General features: G+C 42.7%; 1 protein-coding gene across 1 annotated transcript; it reads right to left on the bottom strand.

The window, feature by feature from the left end:
• Positions 1 to 22,767, bottom strand: ADGRF5 (adhesion G protein-coupled receptor F5). The gene is made up of 21 exons (XM_033054471.1): positions 22,728 to 22,767; positions 22,167 to 22,294; positions 20,116 to 20,176; positions 19,399 to 19,563; positions 17,866 to 18,045; positions 17,369 to 17,496; positions 16,862 to 16,920; positions 16,063 to 16,205; positions 15,023 to 15,229; positions 13,408 to 13,641; positions 11,889 to 12,053; positions 10,816 to 11,031; positions 10,360 to 10,578; positions 8,977 to 9,129; positions 7,574 to 7,764; positions 6,823 to 7,002; positions 4,065 to 5,417; positions 3,065 to 3,106; positions 2,906 to 2,965; positions 961 to 1,045; positions 1 to 131 (listed from the first exon to the last, which is right to left on the bottom strand). Exons 1-21 carry the CDS (start codon positions 22,765 to 22,767, stop codon positions 52 to 54), a joined length of 4,089 nt encoding a protein of 1,362 aa, XP_032910362.1. The 3' UTR covers positions 1 to 51.
• Positions 22,768 to 24,645: the final 1,878 nt, after the last annotated feature.

The following is a 24,645-nucleotide window of genomic DNA, read 5'->3' as shown; positions in this document are numbered from 1 at the left end:
TGCCTTGGAAGAGGTCCTTTCAGAGTTACATGATTTAGCATTGGCAGTGCTTCAGTTAAGCAAGGAATATGCCTTGGAAGTATTTTCAGTAGAAGAGGTGGATGGTTCTGAAGAAGATACTCTATATTTGCCTGCAAAACAAAGCACAGGGGTTAGACAAGGACAGCCTGGGATGTTGTCACTGCAAAGCAAGGACGGTGACACCTGTGCCGGTGGCCGAGGTGGCTCTGCCTTGCCCTGCAGCCCTGGAACTCCCTGGGTTTCAGCAAGAGCAGCAACCACAGAACTCAAGGTGTGGTGACACAGCCAGGATGTGTCAGCTCCAATTGCCAACCGTGCCACAGGGCAATGATTGTCTCACACAAATGGAGGCACTTAGTGCTTCTCCTGTGGCATGGGGACACATCCAGAGCACAACACATCCACAGGCTCCTGACATGGATCCCAGCTCACTCTCTTTTACAGCCACAAGGCTCTAAACTAAGACCCAAGTTCACTTCTATCTTCTCTAACAATGTGTGGATACAAAGATCGGACACTCAGAAATTAAATGTTATTTCCAGAAATGCTTTTTGCAAGATAAAGTCATAACTGAAATGGCAATGTCCACAAAATGACAGCCTGAGAACCTTTGAAAAAATGCAGCTCCAAGGTGGTGTAGAGTACATGAATAATGGATTAATTGTGATGTTATCCCATTAAGCTCAAAACAAAGCTCACTTAGTGAGGTTTAGAATTGGTGAAACATCCAATAATTGTTTTAGAGATAGAAAATGTTGCTGCTAGCATTATGCTACAATTTACTTGTTGCAGTTCCTTTGCATTAGAAGATTAAAAACCATCTATGGATGCATGGAGAGACAAACAGATTGATGGATATCAGGACAGACAGACCCTGAGAGCAAGAATGAAGGCCAAACCTTGTTTATGCTTCAGTAAGGGGGATCTGTTGTCACATACCTGTTTTCCCACACAAGTTGTTAAAGGTTCTTGAGAATGGGTAGCTCATAGCAAGCATTGGTGTCACCAGGATCAGGGAGGATGACTGAAAGAGAGAAAATTGCTTTTTGTCAAAAGATCTTTCTTTGTAGCCTTATTTTAGGGAGAAAATAAAAAGGCTCCAATAATCTTTATTTCAGCAGTATGAGCAAACAATCCAAGGAAAGCAAAGCTAGATGTTTGTGAGGTATCAAGTTCACACATTTGTATGTTTATAGTGGTGATGGAGGAGATCAACAGTAAAAGAAACTACAGGGCACAAACTGCTTGCCTCTAACTCTTGGCCAGGGGGGATGGCTTAGGCTCCAGAGTCTGTCCTAACACACAGTATGGGATCCTGTTCCCTCATCTGTGTCACTATGGCCATTAAGGTAGCTCAACAACCGAGATTTATGTGAATGGGGATTGCTCGTGACAGCCAACAGCCTGAGATAATCCGAGGCAAATTTAACTTGACACGCTAGAGGGCATTGGAACACAACTCTGCAGTCCAGATGCCACGGAAGGAAGGAACTTTTTGTTGCTAAAATGAAGTTTCTTTTTTTGGTTCTGGAATGGTTTGAGAATTTAAAGGGATTCCTCCAAAGACATATAAAAAAAAAAGGTATGAAAAACACATATTTTTCTTTTCAGTCCTTCTTCATTAGTTAGTTGTACTTTGGTGGGGGAAATTAGGCAGTGTTGTGTATTGTCACCTATTTCATAAAGTGGTGGGGATAGAAGGTAAACGAATCACATATAAAAAGCTTAATCAAAGACTTTGGTATTGCTTTATTTGTTCATTCTCAGACCTCAACAGGCTGGAGAAATGGAATGACAGGAATCTTATGAAGTTCAGCAAAGGGAAATTCAAAGTCCTCCTCTCCCTGCGGAGGAACAAACCCAGTGCTAGGACATACTCGGGGCTGTCTGACTAGGACAGAGTAAAGACAGAGCCAGACTTTTCTCCTTAGTGCCCAGTGGAAGGACAAGAGGCTTTGAAACAAATAGAAATACAGGAAATCCCACTTATGATGGAATTTTTTCAAGTTTCAAGGGTGGTCAAACACAGGAAAAGGCTGCACATAGAGGCTGTGGTGTGTCCTTCCTTGGAGCTACTCAAACCAAACTGGACACAGCTCTGAGCTGTAGCTGACCATGCTCTGATGGGAGTGAGGTGCAAGATGATCTCTGAGGGTACTTTCCAACTTCAGCAATTCCTGTGGAAACTGGAGGGATTTGATCCAATGCTGCTCTTCTGAACTGACAGTTCAACCTTAATGGACTCTTTAATTTTCCTTTGAGCCTGTGCTCTCATCTTCTTACTTATCCTTGCTTTTAAGTTGGTTTCCTAGTTCTTTAGCAATACCTGTACAGGCTCTTCTGAATAAACCCTGTTCAGATACCAATATAAAATCAAGCTTTATTGTCATACAAGGGTGATGCCAGCACCACTGGCAGCTCGAGAAGAGGGGGAGGTAGGTGTTGGAATTAGATGATCTTGAAGGTCCCTTTCAATCCAAACCATTCTAAGTTTGTTACACATCTTGGAATTGTTTTTGTAAGGTGTTACAAATGTAGAAGTGTAAGTTGAAACAATCATTCCACAAGAAGTCCCCCTGGCATTTCTCTCAGGTTGTGAAAAAATACTAGTGCCAAAAACAATTTATGTTTTTAACTAAAAGTTTCAGTTACATTTTCTAGTTTCTTTCTTGTGGAATTTAAAGTGAATGTCACTAACTGCCTTCTCAATTTTTACCAATTATAGTGAAAATAACAAACTTTGAAAAAGGGGATATAATAATATTTATGTTGCTAGTGTCCTCTCTGACTTTTTCTAATAAATAATCCAGAATTTAAAGTGCACTGGAACAACGTTAGGCTACTCAGCAGTAACTGAAATACATTCTTAGGTCAAGGTTCTAACCTTTGATTGCTGCGAACTCCATTTGGATGATGAATTCCTCTTCAACAGGGCTTCTTGTATCTATTTGTTAAAAAAATTAGTCAATCAGTAAATACAAAAATTCTGTTCAGATTCCAAGAGTATTTTGACAATAATGCAAGAAATAGTTGGAATCCTTACCTTCTTATCCCAGAGAGTCCCAGACACCAAAATGAATAATCCCTAGGAGACAGATAATTAAATGCATTTTGATGACACCCATCTTTAATTGCAATATCTCATAGGTATCTCCAACACTGTCCATGGTACTATTTAAACTTTGAACTCTTTGATAGAGGACATTTCCCTAAATGCATATCATATAGTGGGCTGCTCATTTGGCAGTTCCCCAGACCTGGTCTATTTAAATTTTGTGTTGATCTGGTCTACAAACTGACACAGATGGTTTGGTAGCACTAAATGTATTTGGAAGAAGGAATGTTTGTGTATGGAAGACATGTCCTACCTATGTTCTCCACGCAAACTAGTAGGTTCCAAGAAAAAGTCAGTGAGTTTGGTGTGAAAAACATAGTTTTCATGCCATTCTTAACAATGCCAAATCTTAAGAATTCTTTTTAAAGAGAGAATATACATAACTATTTTGTCCTTAAGAAATCTCCTTGTATTGGGATGCTACTGGCCACCTAAATATGTCACAAAAGTCATACTGAAAACTCACAATCACGTGTATTGTATTTTTGTCAGTTCTTCTCTTTATCATCAGTATTTCTCAGCTGATCTTTGTGGCTTTCTTTTGGTTTATACTGGAACCCACGAAAGCATAACATGATGCCTCCAGCTGCACTGTAAATGGTAACAGGAACGCTCAAGGTTGCCCACCTGAACATAACAGGGCTGTTTTCCTGGTCTTCAGCAGTGAAGCTGATCCCAAAACTACCGGCAAAGTAGAGAGTTATCTTTAGGTCAGTTTTATCTATACGGCACCTCTGCTAAAGAAGCTGAGAATATGAAATACTGCTGAATTCCTGGAATGGCTTTCCCAAAGAGCCCTTTTGGAATAAGCATGGGTAAAGCAAATTTAAGCTTTTCCTTGCTGTTCTTATGGCCTGTCAAGCACAGTACTGCAATAATGCCTCTAAGTTAAATCATGATAGAGGAAACAAAATTATGTGCAACTCACCTGAAAAGCATTGAGCAAACTAAAGAGGATGCGGAAAGCTTGACTCTTGCTGACAGCTGTGGCAAAGCCAAAACCCCAGGTGAGGCCTAACAATGGTGTCAGGATGGCCACACTTTTGCCAATCTGAAACAGATATTTCCTCTCCTGCCCACTTGACCTATCCCCAATAGTTGGCCTCATTATTTTTATTATAACAACTGCAGCAATGAACAAGTTGGTGGCCACGATGATCAAGGCAGGTATGATGAAAGCCAGGAGAGCTTTACTGTCCTCCCAGTTGAGCCAGCAGACTTTATCTCTTGTATAACTGTGTTTTGGCAGTGTGACAGCAATGGTGGTGACTGCAATGACAAAGGGACACACGTATCCCAGGCAGAATGCCACCGCCTTCTGAGTAGTCTTACTCGTGTTGTGCAAGATGAACACCAGCCTGTAGAAAAGGATGAGGCCCAGGCTCAGCATCCAGAAAAAGACACACAGGTAGAAAAAATGGATGAAGAAGGTGGCCATGATGCAGATGTCTCTGCTCGGCTCCTGCTTTTGATCAGTGATGGAGGCAGAGACAATGAACCAAATGTCAGCAATCAGCAGGGATGTAGCAATGTTGAGAATACAGACATGGCGCATGTAGGAGGTTGTGTTGTTTGTCACATACTTCCAGACCAAGGATTCAATTATGATGCAGACCACCAAGCTCATGATTGAAATGGCCAGGCCAATGTAGGAAATATAATCTTCGACGTTTAGATTGGGGGAGGGTTCATCAGGTGACATCAGGATGGAGAATGATGTCAAGTGATTGCAGGAGCAAACGACGGAATCTTCTGACTCTATGGGCGTGCAGCCACGATTATCCCAGTTCCCCCTGTGATTGTTGAGTGTGAAGTTCCAAAAAACACACTTGGGCATCTTCAGAGACACGTCTCTCTTTGCAAATGTCATATTAACTTCAAAATTCGGGCTTCTGTTGCTGCTCAAAGTTGTTGTTATCACTAAACCGTTCACATATTCAGACCTATCCCGAGGCAAAATAGGTCCAAGTTTTGAGTACATCACACTGATAATGGTTGAATTTTGGGTTAGAGTCTGGATTTCAGCTTTACCAATGAGCACGCTGACTGTGAGGTTTTCTGTACTGCGGAAGTCCTTGTTATAATCTGCGTTGTTATTTTTCTTGACAACTATCCCTTGGAGATGAACAGTGCTTGCAGAAACAGAAGGAATGGTGTTGTTAACTGGTTGGAGGTTCTGGGAAAAATTTTCTACTGACTGCAGTAACGAAGAGCTATTCAGGTCTTTCCAAACTTCAGTTGTGGAATTATCAACAATTAAGTCCACTGTGGATAGGAAATTCTGGAACAACAACAGAATAATGCAGTTACTGAAATCCCACACAATTAATTGTTGTTTCTGATGGTAATTTATGTGTGGTCCTAGAAGTGCCTTTTGAAAAAGCCGAGCATTTTCTTATTTTGCTCAACAATGAAATCTTCAGTTGTTAACCCTCTGCATACTCTGTTTGCAATTTAAGGTTTCCAAAAGCAGAGTTGTGTGACTATTTCTTAATATTTTATTTGGTATTTTTACATCTCCAACCTTCTTTCCCTTCTTTCTCAGTGTTTGTGCTGTCTTTGATTTCTCAGTGTCTTATGTAGGGGTCTCTACCTACAAACCATCAAGCCTTTTTCCACTTTTCTGTTCAGAAGAGCAGTGACTTTCCTCTGGACCACACAATCAAGGCTCCCAATTATTTCTAATGTTTCTTTTGTTACTCATTTGTTGTTACATCCAACTTATTTTCCTTGCTTGATTATGATTCCTGGAGTTTACTCTCCCTATTCTTGTTTCAACCTCTTTTTCCTACTACTGCTACTCATGGAATCATAGAATCACAGAATGGTTTTGACATTTAAAGATTATCCAGTCCAACATTCCTTCAAGGGGACAGGGACATACAGCTTGATCTTACACACAACTTCTCTGGTAAATCTATTGCAATGCCTTACTGCCCTCACAGCAAAGAATTTATTCCTAATACATAACCTAATCCTGCCCTCTTTCAGTTTAAACCATTGTTTCTTTTCCTGTCACTACTCATAAAAAGTCTTCTTATGAATCCCCTTTAAGTATTGAAAAGCTGCAATAAGTTCTTCCCTGAGCCTTCTCTTCTCAAGGCTGGACAGCCCCACCTCACTCAGCCTGTCCTCACAGGATATCTGCTCCAGAACTCTGACCATTTCTGTGACCCTCCTGTGGACCCACTCCAGCATGTCCACATCCTTCTTGCCCTGGGACCCCCAAGGTGGATGGGGTGCTCAGGGTGGGATCTCACCAGAGCAGAGCAGAGGGTCAGAATCACCTCCCTCGACCTGCTGGTCACACTCCTTCTTAAGCAGCCCAGGACGTGTTTGGGTGTCTGGGCTGCAAGAGCACATTGCCGGTCCGTGTCTAATTTTTTTATCCATCATCCTGTGTCCTTTCCTGTCTTGGAATGCTGGAGATATCCATCTGTTCCTAGAATATTTCTAGTTGTCAAGCTTACAGCTACTTCTCTTTCATGCATAGACTCCTTGTCATCACATTTTGACTTTTCATAAACTCCTCTGTATATTTGCTGTCGCTTCATCTCATTCCCTTAACACTTTCCTCATCTTGATCCTAAGCAAGTGTGAAACTTCTTCAGGGAGAACATCACCCCCTGTGACAAAAGGGGCCAAAGGGCTTGGTAGGTGTAGATAAGACTTAAAATAAAACCTACCTTCATAGTGAGCTCCTCTGCCTCTGCTGGGATAGAGGAGACCATATCCAGGATGCTAACAATTGCACCTATGTTTGCTGAAGAATTGTTTATTTTGGTTATCTCCTTTTTTGTCTGTTCCGTAAGCTGTGCAAGGTAGACGGGCAGTTGTGTTTTTGCCTCGGGGCTGTTGACCAAGGACTGGAACAGAACATAACAGCAGATCACACGTGTGAAATCCTCCAACCTCACTGAGAGAAAGGTGACTCTGGGTGGTTTGTGGGTGGGAAGAGCACTGTGGGATGACACCAAGGCTGAAAACCAAGGCCTGGCACCCATCTGTCAAATGCAGTGGCCAAGGGTGTGGGCACTGTAGGAAGGGCGTGGGGATGAGGCTGGGCAGTGGCCAGGAGTTGTTCCTATTGCTGTTCCTACACTGCTGCTGTGCTCTGTAACACAATCTTGTGCCTGAGCACAGCTCAGGGAACGCTCCAGGCCAGCAACTGCTCCTTATGGATGCCATGGACAAGGTCACCTTGCCTGGGAGACAGAGCGTTCAGGTGTATGGACATTATCCCTGCAGTGCCTCAGGCCCTCTTGGCTCTTTCACTGGCTGGTGTAAATAGAGCCAAACACTCTTCATATCTTTTAAAAGAAAGTTTTTAATGCTTCATATATTTTAGATGGTGATAAGCAAAAATCATGCGACCAACACTTTTGCTCTTTCTCCCCACCCACCTCCCCACCCCCACAAACCCAGAGGGTTGGTTACCTCAGCACCACTCAGAAGGTCGTTTATTGGGCCAGACAGGCAGTCATTCTTTTGAGATGTCCATGACCTGTTGATGCACTTATAAGTCACATTGCCTCGAGTAAAACCTTTTTTTACATCAGAGCATGGCTTTATTAACATGTCCCCTTCTTTTCCAACGCCCAAGCTGTCTGAGCAGGAAATTTTCTTCACTATACAGAGAGGAGAAGAGATAGAAAATAAGAAGCATGGAGATGAATTAATTATCCCCACAAAACTTGTGATCTGCTCAAAGATCTTTAAATTAGGATTTCAGCTTACTGTCTTAATTAATTATCATCTTTCAGGGTGTATACATCTCACATTCCTAATTTTTATGAATCAGGAAATTAAAAAGGAAATCTAATAAAGCTCCGATTTTTGAGTACTGAATCAAATCATCAAACCAGCACTCAAAGACTTAGATTCATCTGTTATATCACAGGGTTAGACAGAGCTGGAGTGGGATTATATTGACCATAAAGCAAACAATAATTCCTACAAAGTTTATTCTGTGAAAGTACTCAATACTGCTGCAATACTAACAGGAAATTCATTAAGACCTTGATAGTGAGGCCTCAACACCTTTTTGATGAACAGTGAACGTTGCTAATCGTCTTTGATTGGCTTAATCATATCAGTAAGTATCTGCTGATTAAAGTGATTAAAGTAATTAAAGTGTCTGCATATTTATCGCCTCAGAGAGTGAAATCTGGCAGATACAGTGATTCCACTGTATGTATCACTGCTGTGGAGAAAAGAAAATTTCTGCATCAGAGGGATGTCCAGCATTTCTTCCTGTCCAATTTAGAATTAAAGAGCTGAAATATCCAAACTCTTGTCAGAACTAAACATCAAAGCTGGATTTAGCAATGCTGAATTCTAATTACCAAGCATTCCCTGCAGAGCTGACTGGAAGCTGCCCTGGTCTCTGCAGCACCTCACAGAGGTTGCCCTTCTTGTGTTCAAAGTGGAAATGCTCTCCCACAGGCTGCCCTCCTGAGCCAGATGAGGCACCACAGTCTTTGATCCTGTTAAATTGTCGGTGCAAGCTGGGAGCTGCATGACCAATTTCAACACAGGGGATGAAGCTTGGTGGTACAGCCTGCAGTAGTGACTAAACTGTCACTGCTTTGGAACATACTGGGACCACTGTCAAGTGCAGCAAAAACAATGCATCGTGTCTATTTATTTTTTTAAATGACATCCAAACCAATATTTTCCTCTGTGTATAAAAATTTCCCATCAGAAAAGGAGTCAAAAGTTCTTGGATAACAAAAAGCTGTTCCTGTCAGATGGCACTGATGACGAATTTGTAGCACCTGATTTAACAAAAATGTTGGAATGTCCTATATAAAGGCATAAACAATAACTTTTTTCCTTACCTGGTACCAACTTTAGTCTTATATGTTCACTGTTAACACCCCCTCCGATGCAGTTGATAAACTTGCAATATGCCATGAACTCTTCATCTTTGTTACATTCTTTTTGTGTGTGGTTGTACGTGTAGCAAAGCAAATTGTCTTTTTTCTTTTCCACTGTATGGATATAAGAAGACAGGTTAACACAGATTTGGGGTCAGTCAACTAAAACCAGCAGAAAGCGAAACTTGCAGAAAGCAAATTGGCAAAACTTTCTTTTCTGTGGGTACTAGAAAAAATAACAACTTTCCTTTGTAAAAAAGCTCCATCTCTGCTGATCTCTGTCTTACTCCCCCTGTAATAAATCTGGTAGCTGATGCATGATCACTACCTTTCCATTGACTGGTGTGTGAGCAAATCCTCCCCAAACCCTTTTAACCATCCAGTAACCAAAATTTGCTTTGAAAATAATTTTTAATGCTCTTCCTGCCTTTACCACAGGTGTTTCATTTAGGCTGGGACACTGTTTTGGTGTTCTTCTATGGTTCTTTTGTACTCAGAATCTGTGCCACACTCCCACTGCTTTTCAGAATGCCTGTGCCTGAGGGTGGGTCTCCAGCTGCCGTCTCTTCCAACAACATCCTTGCCTTTTCCTTAGCTACTGAAGGCCTCCTCAGTCTCCACCTGCTTTACTCCTCAGCCTGTTGTTTTTGTACTCCTGTATGTTTCCTGAGTTATTTTTGGTAGATCATATTTGCTTTTTTGTCCAAATTAACTGTTTTGTAAATCACTCGAAAAATTCTAGTATATAAAAAACAACTCACTTGAAAACTTACAATGTATAAAAGCATGTCAGGGAAGTTGCAGAATTGCCCTAAATTTGAAGACACAGAAGTGTAGGCTTTTGTATTGTTAAAGATGTGTCCCCTGTATCCTTGAAGAAAATGAAGTAGTTTTTTGAATTGCATTCTTAATAGGTTACTCAACATTTTTAATGAATTAGTAGATTTTCTTAAGTAATGTTTTCTCAGTACTCATTTTAAAATATGGCAGAATGGAAGATACAAGCAAATAAAAAGAGTTCAGCGATTTCCAATCTGAAGAAGGGTCAGGATGCTCACTTCTCCCTGCCTGGGAAGTCAAACCAAACACTGAGTTTACCTATTATGTATTTATCACTACAGCAGTGACTTCAGTTCAGTATTAATCCCATCCTTGTTCCCCAGGCATGTTCACCATCCTAAAAAAAGTCCATTTCCCTTTTTTCCACCTTCAGAAGTGCTCCTGGGTTGTAATGAAAGCAGTAAGTATGACTTTTTACACAGACCTAACTGAAAACAAAAAACCCAGAGACTGGGTTGTGACACAGAGTGAAACTAATTACTCTGCAAGTCTATTGTGTCTTACCAACTTGAAACTCTTTTTGTTGAACCCAAAATGTAACGCTGTAGTTTGTCTTGGGCTCTGCCTGTATGCAGCACTGGAGGGCACGCGGCACTTGGCACTGTATCGATGTTGAAATGGGGTCTATCAGGATGTTCTTCTTCAGGGGCAAGGAAACCACCTTGACGGTCACATTGGCAGAACTGTCCAGGTTTTTCTGGGAGAATGTGCAGATGTAGGTGCCTAAAAGAAGTGATACAAAACCATGTCTCAGTTGACAGAAGCGCTCCTCAGCTTCATGAATGCTGAACAAGTACAGTGCTGTTGGCAACATCAAGCCTTGTTGTCATCCAACATTTATGATTTTAACTGTGGGAGCTTTTTATTTACTGTGGCCAGGCTGCACAGAGATTTGCAGGGCTAGGGATGCTGTAAATGATCTGGTGCAGACTTGTAGCCAATGAGACTATATTCACTCACCTCTCCACTGCTGCGAGGCAGACTTCACTGTGAGTACAGACGTGGCTGAAGAATTGTAATTTTTGATGCACGTAACACAGTCTACTATTTTGGTGCCATTTTCAGACTGGATTTTCCAACTGATGCTGTCATAATTGCTCACATCACTTTCACATGTCACACTGAACCCGTATCCCTCAGAAACCATTATGTTTGCTGAAGATATTGTTACGTGGGCTGAGACAACACAGGACAAAAGTCACATTAGTGAGAGTTACACTAAATTCACGAATACAAGCCGCACTGAGTATAAGCTGCATCGCCGGGTGTTGGCAAACATTTTGTTTTTTGTCCATAAATAAGCCGCACCTGAGTATAAGCCACTCTGTCGTTCGCAGCGAGGACCCGCGTGCAACGAAGTTGCCAAATAGTAACAGAATCACGGCAGGGCGGGGTTTACTGGCTCAGCTCGGGCCATGAGGGCTCGGGGACTGCCAACAGGGCTGGGTGGTCCAGCTTGGCGCTGCCACTCGGCAGGACCGCTCGGGGCCGGCCACCGCCACCTCTGGGCTCGGTCACCCCAGCCCGGCGCTGCCCCGCGGCGGCAAGGGGAGCACAGAGCCCACCAGCACCTGCAGCGGCCATGGGAGCCAAGGATGTAGCCTGCCTGCTCCTGCGGCGGCGGCATGCGGGGACAGGAGCCCCCCGAGTCGCGGGGCCAGCAGGAGGGAGCTGCCCCACCTTCCCCACCCCCTATGCTGCCTGCATAGAGCAGCTCCACCCGCCACGCAACAGAGTAACCAATTTGTAACAACTGCGTAAATGCAGGGTTTTACTGGCAGGAGCTCGACTTTGCAGTTTGCACTGACTTGGTTTGTACTCCCGGGGTTGAAAATGTCAGAAAATTATTCACATATTGGCTGTTCCTGAGTATTAACCGCGTTTCCGGTATGGGAGCCAAATTTTGGTCAAAACGGTGCGGCTTGTATTTGTGAAATTACTGTATTTTTAATCGTTTTCTTGCAAATTCTGCGGGCCACAGAGGCCATCTAGGCACCAAGAGCTGTTGTTCTGTCACAATCCCTGCCCCTCACCTTTCCGCAGGTACGTGACTGCGATGCTCCGAGCGCGCCTGGCTCCGTGTCCAGTCTCCAGCTCACACGTGTATGTGGTCACTGCACCTGACTTCTCAGGTGGGCACAGGGACTCGTTGATGTTGAGCTGGTAGTCAGTGCAGTTTCCATTCAATGTGTATCCTCCTAGAGAGAAATAAGCATTGTTTGTATGGATGCCCAAAAATACCTCTGGAAAGCACAAGCAGTTACTCCAGCTGTGGAAACCCTTGTGAGTTTGTATATAATTGACATCATGGCAATTTAAACTCGTCATTGCTGAAGTTCATTCACATCTTTTGCTCTGGCAACACTCACAGAGTGGCAGCACTCAGCTCTGTGCTGAGATTCCTCCTACTAAAAAAAGTCAGAATGCAACCACACTGCTTGGAAATCTCAGGGTCCACCAAAATGAAGAGTATTCTGGTTAAGCCTAACTTCATTATCTGCAGTATTTAGGATGAGTAAAGGTAAGCAAAACAGGAGTAAACACTGCAGATTTTAATGGTGGCTAATTTTGAAATAAAGTCGTGGAGGCACTTGACAAGTCATTCAACTTAAAATCTGAAGAGTGCTGGTTTAGCTGTGAGCGCTAAAGTTGTCCCACACTGCAGCTTGCAGTACGAAATGACAGCAGAGCAGAGTTCCTGGGGGAAAGCTTGGCCATAGGGAATTGGGGTAAAACAGCCCATTGCAGTAGGCCAGGGTCCCCTCTCCCTGCAAGCTCTGCTGTACTCTGCCCTCTGTAGAAGTGACTGAGTCCCTGAGCTCTGAAGATTTTATCTCATTTTGCTGTCCTGCTTTCTGCTAGGTTTCATTTACGGCCAATCAACAATCAACACTTACATCATACTCATTAAATGTTAAGAGGGCAATAGACTGTTTAGGGTGAGGGTTCATAGACATTTATGGGCATTTCTGCTCATTTACTTGTGGCTCTTTGTAGCACGTGTACTTGGTGCCTTATTAACTCTTTATATTGGAAAGCCTTACGGGATGCCTCTGACTCAACTGGAATGTGATGTGTCACAGCTGCAGGTGGAGAGGCAAACAGTGCTCATACTTATCTGTACTGCACTGTTTCACAGTGCAGCACGTGTACCTCACAAATCTCCGTATGTGGTACATGAAAGACGTTTGTTCCCAAGAGTGATTCTGGAGACAGCAGAACAGACTGATGCATTCATCCCTGCCCTCAAAATCAGACCATGCAGAAATAAACTTTTTGGAAGAAGCTGGCGTGCTGCTGGTCCAGGCTGTTTCCATCCAGGATGGCACAGTTTGAGGCAGGAGTGTATGGGGATGTTTGAAACCCCACTGACACCTGCACAACACATACAGAGTCCATCCTTCCCCCTGCCACTCACACCTTTGGAGCATACCCTGTATTCATCCTACGACTTTGGGGCAGCCACTGAGGAGGAGACTTTTGAGTCTCCTCATAGTGCACTTGAGCAATGAACAAACCTAGCAGTGAAAAACAACCTTTTGTTAATCTTACCTGTAATGTTGATTGTCCCATTTACTTTCCAGGAAACCCTAAGTGATGTCAAGTGTCTGTCAATGCAGCAGGACAGCAGAAGACCCTTTGCTTGCACTTCAGGACTGTTACACGTGACATCGATGTCCTCAAAGTTTGGAGTGACTTGTAGTGGAAAGACAGATATTGTTTCTGTGCCTCTGTGTATCTCTGTGTGATATGGACTTGTCCTTATGAACACACAACTATAGGAACCTGTAAAGCATAAACAACAGTTTTTGCTGAGTTTGCCTCTATTTTGGAATTAGGAGCTACTTCCACATCTGCTTTTCACATGGCCCTGCTCTGCAGTAGCTCTTGATCAATAAGTACCCTCAGGTCACCTGCAGAATGCTTTCCAAATGTATCCAGATCAGGATTCACTGTTGACAGGTACTTCAGATCAGTGTTCTCAGACTGAAATACTTCAAATTGGCTGAGTAGGTGCTATTGGGATCTGTATATTGCCTATACTCCTTCTGGGAGCAGTATGCCATGGTAAAAAGGTTCCTACACAGAATGGGTGACAGAGAGGGGCCCAGGGTGGGCTCCACCAGACCTGGCCTCAGAGTGGAGCCTCTTAAGCTGCTCAGAAGGCATTGCCAAACACAGCAGAATATTTATCACACAATAACAGAATATGCTGAGTTGAAAGAGACTCCAAGAGTCACACCACGTGCCTGGAAGCACTGTTCAAACACTCCTTAAACTCTCAGGCTTGGTGCTGTTACCACTGCCCTTGGGAGCCTGTTCCAGTGCCCAGCCACCCTCTGGGTGAAAAACTTTTCCCAATTATTGAAAACTTCCCCTAACTCAGCTTCATGCCACGTCTTTGAGTCCTGTCCCAGGTTTTGAGATTGGCAATTGGAGCTCCAAGTTTCTCAAATATTTTAAGTATGTGGGTTTCCCTTCCCCACTGGGATAGGCAAGTGAGCAGATCGCTTACATAAGAGTGGAGACACCAAGGTTCAGGGCATCCTCAGACCAAAGAATTTTGGATCCACTATTCCTACCTCACACATGTGTGGCCAAATACCACACAAGCCACCCTTTTTGAAGTTGAATGTAGAATTCATGGTCCAAAGACAAGAACCAAGTGGGAGCTTGAGCCCAAGCTCTGACAATACATAATAATTCCCCTGATAGTTCCTCCCAGAAAAATGCTGCCAGTTTACCTGTTTCTGATTTTCAAAAATCCCTAAGCATGCAAAACTGCAACTCTGAGCTCTGATTAGTTAGGCCATGTGTGTGTAGGGGGCAAGGGCATTAAGGACAAATTCAACCACAGCCTCCAGTTACCACACCAGAAGGGTGGGAAGTCCTCACAGCCACGCAGTCACCACCATCTCTCCTGGTATGATAATGAAGCCTGGCACTTAGAACACCCAGTCACATACAATCACTTCAGTCAGTTCACATCTTACTGGAAATGCCAGTCAACATGCAGATCATTAACAAAAAAAACAGGAAAATTATGAGGGGCAATGTAATTTTCACATTTCTTCTAGAAAATGCAGCCACTGCATTCATCTTTGCTTTTTATAGAGCTAGTCACAGTAAGATTTACATCTGCTGTTTTAACAATGGAAAATCATACCAGAATCCTTCATTGTAACGTTGGTAATTTTAAGAATTGATCTCCTGCTTGCTAAAATTGTCTCTATTGAATACCGGGAGCCAGTTGAGATGGTCTGGTTAAAGTGATACCAGGTCACATTGGTGAACGTTGAATTTATCTCACAGGTCAGTCTTACTGTGTCCCCTTCAAAAATGTTCGAGGGTTTCACGGTGAAGCTTGTCTGATCTGGGAAGGCAGAGAGCAACATTCTGCATTACTGTCACTTCAGCTCACATTCTTCATGGTGTCTTTCATCTTACAGGGGTCCCAGGAGCTTCACATTAGCTGCAGGGCACCATCTCTGACACAGGCCATGGAATTTTCCCCTCAACATATCCTCTTAGTATCTCTAAAAATTCCAGAAGGTTTTATGCAAAGAGTTAGAAATATTATTAACACCACCTCTACTTTCTAATTAGATAAGCTGGGAGGAGAAGCAACCAGGTTGAAGTAATCCTCTGAGACAGACAGTCCAGCACTCAGCGCACTGAGAGCAACACAACTCCAGGGCACTTGATCAGCAGCTGAATTGTAACACACTGTCCAGCAGCAGCAGGGAAAATGTGCCAAGGAAGCCAAGGGGAATGTGTTGTCATGTAAACTGCAAGTTTTATGTTCTGCTTTAAAGAACAGGAAGTGCTAGCAGCCTGATATTCTTAGAGCTGTCTCAGTTCTGAAGGTGAACTAAAGGTGTTCAATCTCTCTCCCCTAGACAGACCACATCAGGGATCATTTAGAATCATTTAGGCTGGAAAAAACCCCTGAAATAATCAATTCCAACCAATAACTGATCAGTGGAGTAGTTGGAAGTCTTTAGTTTTTCATGGGAGGGACTGCATGCATGGTCCTCTCATGAAGGTCCTAAGCTTTGGTGACACAGGATAAAATGAAACAGCCAAGGAATAAATGCTTTTTGAAAGTACAGTACCAAATAATCAACAGTATAGGGCAGCTACATCATTCAGGCTAAAAATACCAAAGTAAAGGTTGAAGGAAAGTACTGGGAGCTTTAAACTTACTAGTGATTACTCTTGTGAAGGTAGATTGGTTTAGCTGGTACGATGAATGCAGAAAATGGTGTACAGCTCCGTTGGAACTTCCAACCTGAGTGAAGCTTGCTGCTCCTGTTATTACTTCATAATTCACATAAACACTTCCAGGGCTAAACAGATACAAGAATGAGAGGGTTACCGCAATTAAATATCCTTGTACATTAGTTTGTATTTAGGCAGTATTGGTATTCTATGTTGTGGTAACCCATCTTGCATGGATGGGAAGACCTCACAGGACTCCCCTGTGGGACTCCTCTTGGAACTCAAGACTTGCTTTTATAAAAAAGTTGGACAACAGCTGCTCCCTAAGAAGGACACCTTCCTTGTCTCATATTTATTTCTAGTCAATTTTCCTTAGAAACCTAAAAAGCAACTGCATTTAAATATGTGTGGACGGCAGCAATGTTTCTTTTATCCAAGGCTGTATCCAGAGTCAATGTACTATTCATCTTCCTCATGGCCTAGGAAATGATGTTATGTTTATTTGCATCCTTTTCCCCTTTGGGTGGAGCTCAGTCTTTTCCATAAAAGGCTTTTATCCAGATGGGGAATTATTATGTTCCTTGGACTTTTGCACAATGATGAATTCTGCCCACAATCCCATTTCCATGCTCATAGTTGGGCTTTGCTTTGCAGTGATTATTCTGTTGTTCAGTGTGTGCATGCTGGGAGTGGGTTCTAGGCAGAGTGAATGTAACCTTTGCTAACTTGTGTCTCCTTGAGACTGGACAGAAAAATTTGAAATGAAATGAAATTATTTACTTACCTGAAACCTGTTACTGTTGCTGATACAAAGCCTGGTAAACATCTGTAGCTGTCATTAAACTGTAAACAAAGACAGGTGACATAGTGTAAGTCCTCTGTATTACTGTACTGTGCTTAAAATAGGAAACTCTGCATTCCTAACATGAGTAAGGACACGTAGCACATCTGATACAACAGGCCTGGTGCTCTCCTGGTGTCATGGGGTACATTTCTGTTCATGGTTTCATTCCATGTGTACCCACATGGATTTAAACTAGTACCAATAATATGATTTTTTTTCATGCTTTATATACAAAAGATCCCTAAATACTTCCCAGTGTATTAAAGTGAATGGGAATATTTTCACTGCCATCAATGGAGCCAGTTTGGGCCACTTTGCAGCTCCCACTGCTGGACACTTCCCAGCTCCCCACAGGGACTTCTGGGGTAAACTTCTGGGGCACTTGGGGTAAACTCCGTATTTCTTGGGGACTCTTGACCTTCAGAGATGAGAAACTGAAGTCATTACCGCCGTTTCAAGGTCTGCTTTGTATTTTTGGTATAATACAGAGGAAGAATTCTTGAGATCGTCCTGGAAGTCCGAGTCAAGTCTGACTGACATATTCATTACAATGGGCTCTCCCATACCACATGACTCTGCAAGGAAAGAAATAAAAATAAATGCTAAATAATAAAAAACAATACTTACGAGGTGGACCTCTGCTGAAAATGTGATGAGATGAAACTTTCTTTGCTCAGCAAAGGCTGAAAGTCCCAAAGAGGCACGGGAGTGACTCCAGGAGCTGGGGCTCCAAATGCAACCAAACATCTGCAAGTGTTTGCATCAAGGTGGGCCCATATCACAAGAAGAGCTTTGGACCATTTCTGCAGGCTGTCCACATTCTCAGGCTGTGTGGTGGCCAGTTCAGTCCTGATGTGCTTTTTTACCACACCTTTTATCACTGTTCTGACCTCTAAGCAGCATATCAGCTGCACAGTGATGAAGTTCTGCCCTGAGCCTCTTACCTTCAGTCTGGGGCTCACAGTAGGGTCCATAGAAAGGCATTTTCTGCATGTAGCCACAGGGCTGGGCTGGTTCCAGGCTCCCAGAAGGGCAGGGCATCACATCACTGCACACTGTGCTTGGCCAGGCATATCCATTTTCACAGAAACAGCAGCTGCTGTTCTCACCACTGGGCTGGCAGACTGGGGTCAGACAGACAGAGAAATACCATGAGAATGGTAAATGGGACATAGCTATTGCAAGATAAATATTTACCTTTCTGTGTCTTCATGACAGGGATCTCAAAATGCTGCCCTTCATGTGAGTTCACTTGAATTATGCTGAAATGATGATCTAACACCTTGCAAATTTTACTCTACTAATTGTAAATGACTAACCAGAAATGGGAACCAGACTGGCACAGGGAAAAGTCTGATCAATTACTCATAAGTAACTGAATAGAGATGTGAAGTCTGATCCTAAAAACTCACCTGGCATCCTGGCCAGGATCCCATAATACTTTTCAGATTGGCTATTTTTATGTCACCTGAGTTGAAAGCAAGTGTATAGGCTGTTAAAGACTGTAAGAGCAAGATCATTCAGAGTCCCAGAAGCTAATGAGGTGTTGTGTTGTTCTGTTCCCTGGCACACGCTATGTGTGAGAAGGCAACATTATCACTAAGTGCTTTAAAGCATAACAAACAAGAAACCAACAAAAAAAACCAAACATAAACCACCCCACAAACTTCCCTCAAAAAAAAATAAAATAAAAAAAATAAAAAAATTAAAAGCAAAACAGAGCACATTACTGTAACTTCTTCTTCTCTTCATGTGTGACTGACAAAGTAAGTTATTAACAAATTGATTTTCACACTTTACACGTGAGCCCGAAGACCTTTATAAGATACATTGGCATGTTGTTTTGGGAATTGTTTGAACTCTTCCTTTCGCTGTTTTATGGCTCAGTGATAAGAAAGCATCAAATCTCCTCTGCTGTTGTAAATGCTTGGTGTGTTTGTATATGCTCTCCTGTATTACTCAGATGTGATGGTTGAACAACCACAATTCATCTAATTAATCCTGCCTGATATCTTGCCCTGTAAGAATAGGTTAAGTGAGCTCTGTCTCACGCAGCCTGTCACTGTCAGGGTCAGAGTACAGCCTCTTACAGCCTTCTATGTTCCAGATACAGGAGAAGGGAAGTAAACAGTCTGATAACTGCTGTCACAGCTTCCTGCAACTTGAAAGTAACTCAGACTGCCAAACTGGAGCAAAACCCTTTTGCTCAGGCTTCCGCCGGCTTTGTCCCTTCCTTAGGAAAAGAAAAGCACTCAGAGCTATTCCTAATGCCAACATTACATAAAGAGGAGTGGTGAGAGACAGATAACAAATGAGCTGTTGTGTGCTACAGCTTCAGCCTTGCTGGGTCTTTCAGCAGGAGCAGAGATGGTTCAGTTTTGCTGATTCCAAGGCGTGATGGGTGGTAAAAATGGGAGACATCAAATACTGACAAAACCTCACATTATCCAGAATAAACAAATCAATAACCAACCCACCTGTTGTAATGCTGATGTTTGAAACTGTTGTTTGTACATTTGAAATATTAATTGGAAGATTGATGTTTTTGAAATAGTCTTTAATTTGCTCCAGATAAGATGAATCCTGTAGGCTTACTTCAATGTCAACAGTGTACTCCGGAAGGGGGAGGTCAAGAATAAGCACTGCAAGAGAGATAAAAGGAGACTGCAAAGCTGTGTTTGAGGGTAGATCACAAACTGATGGCCTCTAGTTTATCATTTGGGGTCTTTTTTGCTGTTTAATGGTAGCTTAGTGTGGCATTCTGCTTAGGAAGTCTTCTTGCTTCCCACTCAGCAGATATTCTGCTTCTATCTGCTGCTTGTCTGACAAAAGCGAGATTTCTTTGTTGTCAGAGCACAGGCTGCTGATACAAATGACACAATATATTCATAGAATAGCTGTCTCATCCCTTCTCTCTTTAGAATCAGTACATTGATGGGTTGCCAACCACAGGTTGAGCCATATAAGATTATCTTGTCTTTATCTCATCATGTGAGTTTTCTTACTTTATCTTTCTGATTCTGCACTGAGGTAGAGTGAATGAGTGGCACTGTGGTGCTTGGCTGGGGTTAAACCACAACCACACCTCGCCCTTGATGTTCCCAGTACAGTACATCAAGAGATCTGTCCCTACCAGTGATTTCACCCCTGGTCTACTAGAAACATGCTCTGTTACCACACATTTGTGTACGTACTGTTTCGCTTCTGCCTTTGAATCTCGGGGTAGAAGCTTTCATGCCCTAGTGTGCTGTCAATCTGTGGGGGAAAAAAAAAAACAACGTGTGAAGCTCTGTGACAACAACAAAGTGAAAGTTTAGCTGCTGTTGTTGGCAGAAGAAATTAGTGAAGAAAATAGTGACATAGATAATTTTTTTTCCCACTAATCTTGGCCTCACCTCTCCGACCTCCCACCCCATATTCCTCTTTAAACAGAAAATTTCCATCTTCCAAGTAGGGAAGGGTTAAGCACCAGTTGAGTGATGTACTGAGTTTGCAGATGCCTCTTTGCGTATCTCTGCAAGCGAACTGTCCCAGGTCAGGAGGATTTTTCTGTCTGAGCCTCAAGAGTTCCTCAGGGCTCACACAGTGCACTTAGTCCTGGGCCAGCCTTGTGAACTGCTTGGGACACCTGGCCACTGGGTCTTTGAATCCAGAAACTGGACTCTGATGGATCACCTTTTGCTCTCCTCTTTGCCCTGAGCTCCCACCTCTGCAGCAGCAGAGCAGCCTGAGCAGGAGCAGAAGGGACTGAAGAGCCTTGGCTGCAGCTCAGTTGCCAGCTCAGCTATTTTGGGGCTGTAACACACAGCTGACCAGGGCGAGGGTAGCACCATTTCACTATGGCTGAGTTTACACAGGCTGCAGCCAAGTGAGATTCAGACCATCTTATCTTTTTTTAATTGTGCCCTAAAAATACACTGGCACCACCATTAGCAAGAAAGGCTAAAAACAAGCAAAGAGGCAGGCAGGAAATTTGCAGCTTTGCCAGTTACTTGGTTCCTACTGAAACCTTTATTTACAGAAGGGGTGAATAGCTTGGCAACTCTTGAGTCATCTCTTTACAAAAAGGAACCATCTGGTGTGTGATTAGAGCTGGGTTTTGTATCACAGCTGTGCTGGGGTGAGGATACCAAGGCTTGCTGGCACTTTCTGAACTGCTGGGATGGTTCCTTTGTTAGAGGTTGGCTGCAGGACTTGCTGAAAGCGCACTGTGACCCAAGTCTTCCTCCAGGTTTGGACTCAGTGGTTTCATTATTTCAGTTATTCTGCCAAACAACCTCAGGGTATTGCTAGGTTGCTAAATACTTCACATATTTCACACCATTAAGTAATGACTCATCAGCAGGCTGTCCCACGATCAGTGGTGCTAAAAAGAGGTGTTGCTTCTTTTCATGAAAACTTCTAAGTGCTGAGATGAAGACAGCTTGAAAAAACAAACCAAATGAGATATTTGGCCACTGTTAGACAGCTGCTGAAATGCAGATGAGGTTGCTGCAATCTTGGTTTGCCAAAGCAGGGGGTAGTGGTAGAAAGAGCTTAAGGAGTTCCCACCTTCCTCTTCACATTTCCTTTCCTTTTTTTCAGCTTTCTCAAAGAAGGAGGTTCTCCATTCACTCACAATGGAGAAGATAAAATAAGTATTATCTGGTCTAATAATAATTGCAACGACCAAGAGTTGGTAGCTTTGTAGACTAGTTTTCTTTACCACATTATATTTACTTCAATTTGGTTAAACTCTTGGTTTCTCTGTTGCTCTTTTGTCTTTCTTGTTAGGGAAAATTTTGCAGAAACTGTCTGTTAGCAAATGCAGGCACAGGATGAAGAACAAATGTCTTTCCATAATTCACACTGTTGCAAAACAGAAAAGATCTGTGAGGATTACTGAAAAAGTGGGAAACTGAAGTAAAATCTGAATTCATGGGCAACATCTAAACACAAATCACTCAGGAGTGGAGTGCCCACATAACTGTAATTCAGACTTATCTCCAGGGACAGCAATTGAAATCCCTTGCAGACCAACACAGTGAGAAAGAAACAAGTTGTGTTTGTGCCTTCTGGAGAGGCTTTAAGACTGGGAAACATGAACAGCACAGTTCCTGGATTTCTCCATCTCTTTTTACACATTCAGATTCCCCCCTGGTCTTATTCTGACTTCTCCCAAGGTTTTCTGGGTGTAAAGGAGAACATCAGGGAGATACAGGCAGAGACACAATGAAAACCAGTGGGGCTGGGGAAGGATACTCACTACATAGGAGAGTGGATAGAAGTTTGAGCCCTGTGGTGTCTGGCAGCAAGCTGAGACCATCAGGAAGAGGCAGTGGAGACCTGTGGTCCTTTGGGATGGCATCTTGCCTGGTGACTTTGTTGTGCAGCCTGAAAAGACAATGAAGCAAAAGGAGCAGGGAATTTTCATCTGACTCATGCAGTAGGAAATACCAGCCCACTCCACAAAAACAGCGTGTTCTGCCTCCTTCAGCACTCTGCCTGTTCAGCCCATGCAACAGAACGAGGCTTGTAATTATTCCTGTGGGCTGCCATCAGACTGGTTCCCCTATCTTTCCTTGTCAACTGCACCTACTCAAAAACAGGAGAAAGAAATTGCTTGGAGGAAGCAGAGTCCTGAGCAGATTTCTAACAGGGACAAGGCAGGTGCTGAAAATCTGCCAAGAGAAAAGTTGACTTTGGATCTTCAAATATCCCTCTTGGTGGTACTTGGGAAATGCACACCAGGAGATGAGGGAGCAGTTATGAATATTGCTACAAGTGAGGGCTTGCACTCCTGTTGCAGCAGGGAGAGCTGTGCTACCAGCTGTATCCCACTCTGGAGAGGGTTGTAGCATCACCATGGGCTCAGCTACAGATGTCTGTGTGTTTGTTACCCCTTGGCTAGCAATGGACACAATCAAGAGTGTGTCCTGGAAATAATCTGTGTTATCTTGATGTTTTAGCATTAATTGCATTGAAGTTAACAAATAAGTAAACTATAATCTAAGGATCAGGACACACAAGAATATAATTTAGTGCCTGAAATCACACACCCCCACACACTCCAATAACATTTTCTATCTCATTAATACCTGAACTAATTTAGTCACACAGCAGACTGGATGATGAAACATAAAGGGAGAGATAAAACATTCATGGATCCTTATAAAAAGTGCTGAGACATTTATGCAACCAAAGAGAATAAAGAAAGGGAGGTGAAGAATACATAGATGATAGGTATTTTGCTATGAATATGCACTTTCTGGTTATTCCTAACAAAGCTGCAGAATTTCTTAGCTGCAGAATTAACAACTAGTAGAGAGCTACAGAAAAAGGCAGAACCCAAGAGGATTGTGAAAATCATTTTAAGCACTGAGGAAAGACTCTAAGCATAGTACTGAACAGCGCCTGAGTGGGTGACATCAGCCTGATTAAAATCATGAACCCTTGTAAAATGACAATCTTTTTGCATTGAAAAGGCTGTTCATCCAAAGTCAAGTTTTCCAAGGCAGTGAGTCACTAGAGGAAAACAGGAAAATCAACCCCTCCTGAGATCAGTGGCTGCATATTGCAACCATCATTTAACAGAGCTGGTGCTCCCAGGCAGGCTGGGGCTTTGCTGGCACTTTCCTGCTCAGAGGAGTCCATGAAGAAAATGAGAATATGAACATGATCCATGGTCTCACCTTGTGAATTGGAAGAGGATGGCAAGGAGTTTATGGTCAAGCATGTACTTGATGTCACCAAGGTGGCTGCCCAGCAGAGATTTGTGACTTTTCTCACCAAATGTGGTTCTTAAAGAGATCCATCTGGAGTGGGACTTCACCTGGATACTGACCTGGTTAAAAATAGGAATAAATAAAAATAAATAAATAAATAAATGTATGAATAAATTCTTTTCCAATACAGAGATGTCATCACCAGAGCTCTGCAGGAGTGGAGTGTAAGCCTGTACCTTACTCTCTGTTCCCAAGTGATGTGGAAAAGGCAGTGATCAGTGTGGAACACCATGGAAAATTTCACATGGTTGAGACTAACAAAAGCAAAGTCTGCCTGTGAAGATCTGCATTGGGGTCACAGGAGACTGAGTGACTTAATAATGAAATTCAGAACTGATAAGTGTGAGGTAGAAATAAATGACCCTGACATGATGTGTTCTGTGATGGACTCTGAACTGACAATTACCACTCAGAAATTGGGTCTGAAGAAAATGAACTGAATTCTGAGATGCAATTAAAGAAGGAAAATTAATTTTAAGATATTTTAGGATAGCAATGGAAGGAAAAAACCAAAACAAACAAGCAAACAAAAAAAACCACGAACCCTCCAAACCAACATAAACAAAACAAAACAAAACAAAAGTAAATCAAAACAAAATAAAATAAACAAAGAAAGCAAGCGAAAAAGAAAACTCTTTTATCTAGACATCTTAGCTAACACAGTATAGCTGCTCTTACACTCCTGTACAGGAATAACCAGAAAGAACATCACAGTGATTCAGAGTATCTTCCCTCCCCACTCCAAAATCAATTAAAATAAGAGAGTGTTACAGGCTTTTTTAAAATCCAATCAATGAATGGCTAACAGAATTAGGGGGGAAAATGTGGGAACATTTTTTTTCAGTTTCCTGGGCCTGTCTGTCACTATATGCAGAATTCTACAGAAGAGACTATTTTCCTATTTTGAAGACATCATCCACTCAAGAATTCCATGGAACTGGCTGATCCCAAGATCACTAT

This window comes from Catharus ustulatus, chromosome 3, assembly GCF_009819885.2.
Source record: "Catharus ustulatus isolate bCatUst1 chromosome 3, bCatUst1.pri.v2, whole genome shotgun sequence".
Taxonomy (NCBI): Eukaryota; Metazoa; Chordata; class Aves; order Passeriformes; family Turdidae; genus Catharus; species Catharus ustulatus.
The sequence above is the reverse complement of the archived record's forward strand: the minus strand, read 5'-3'. Positions and strand labels throughout refer to the sequence as shown.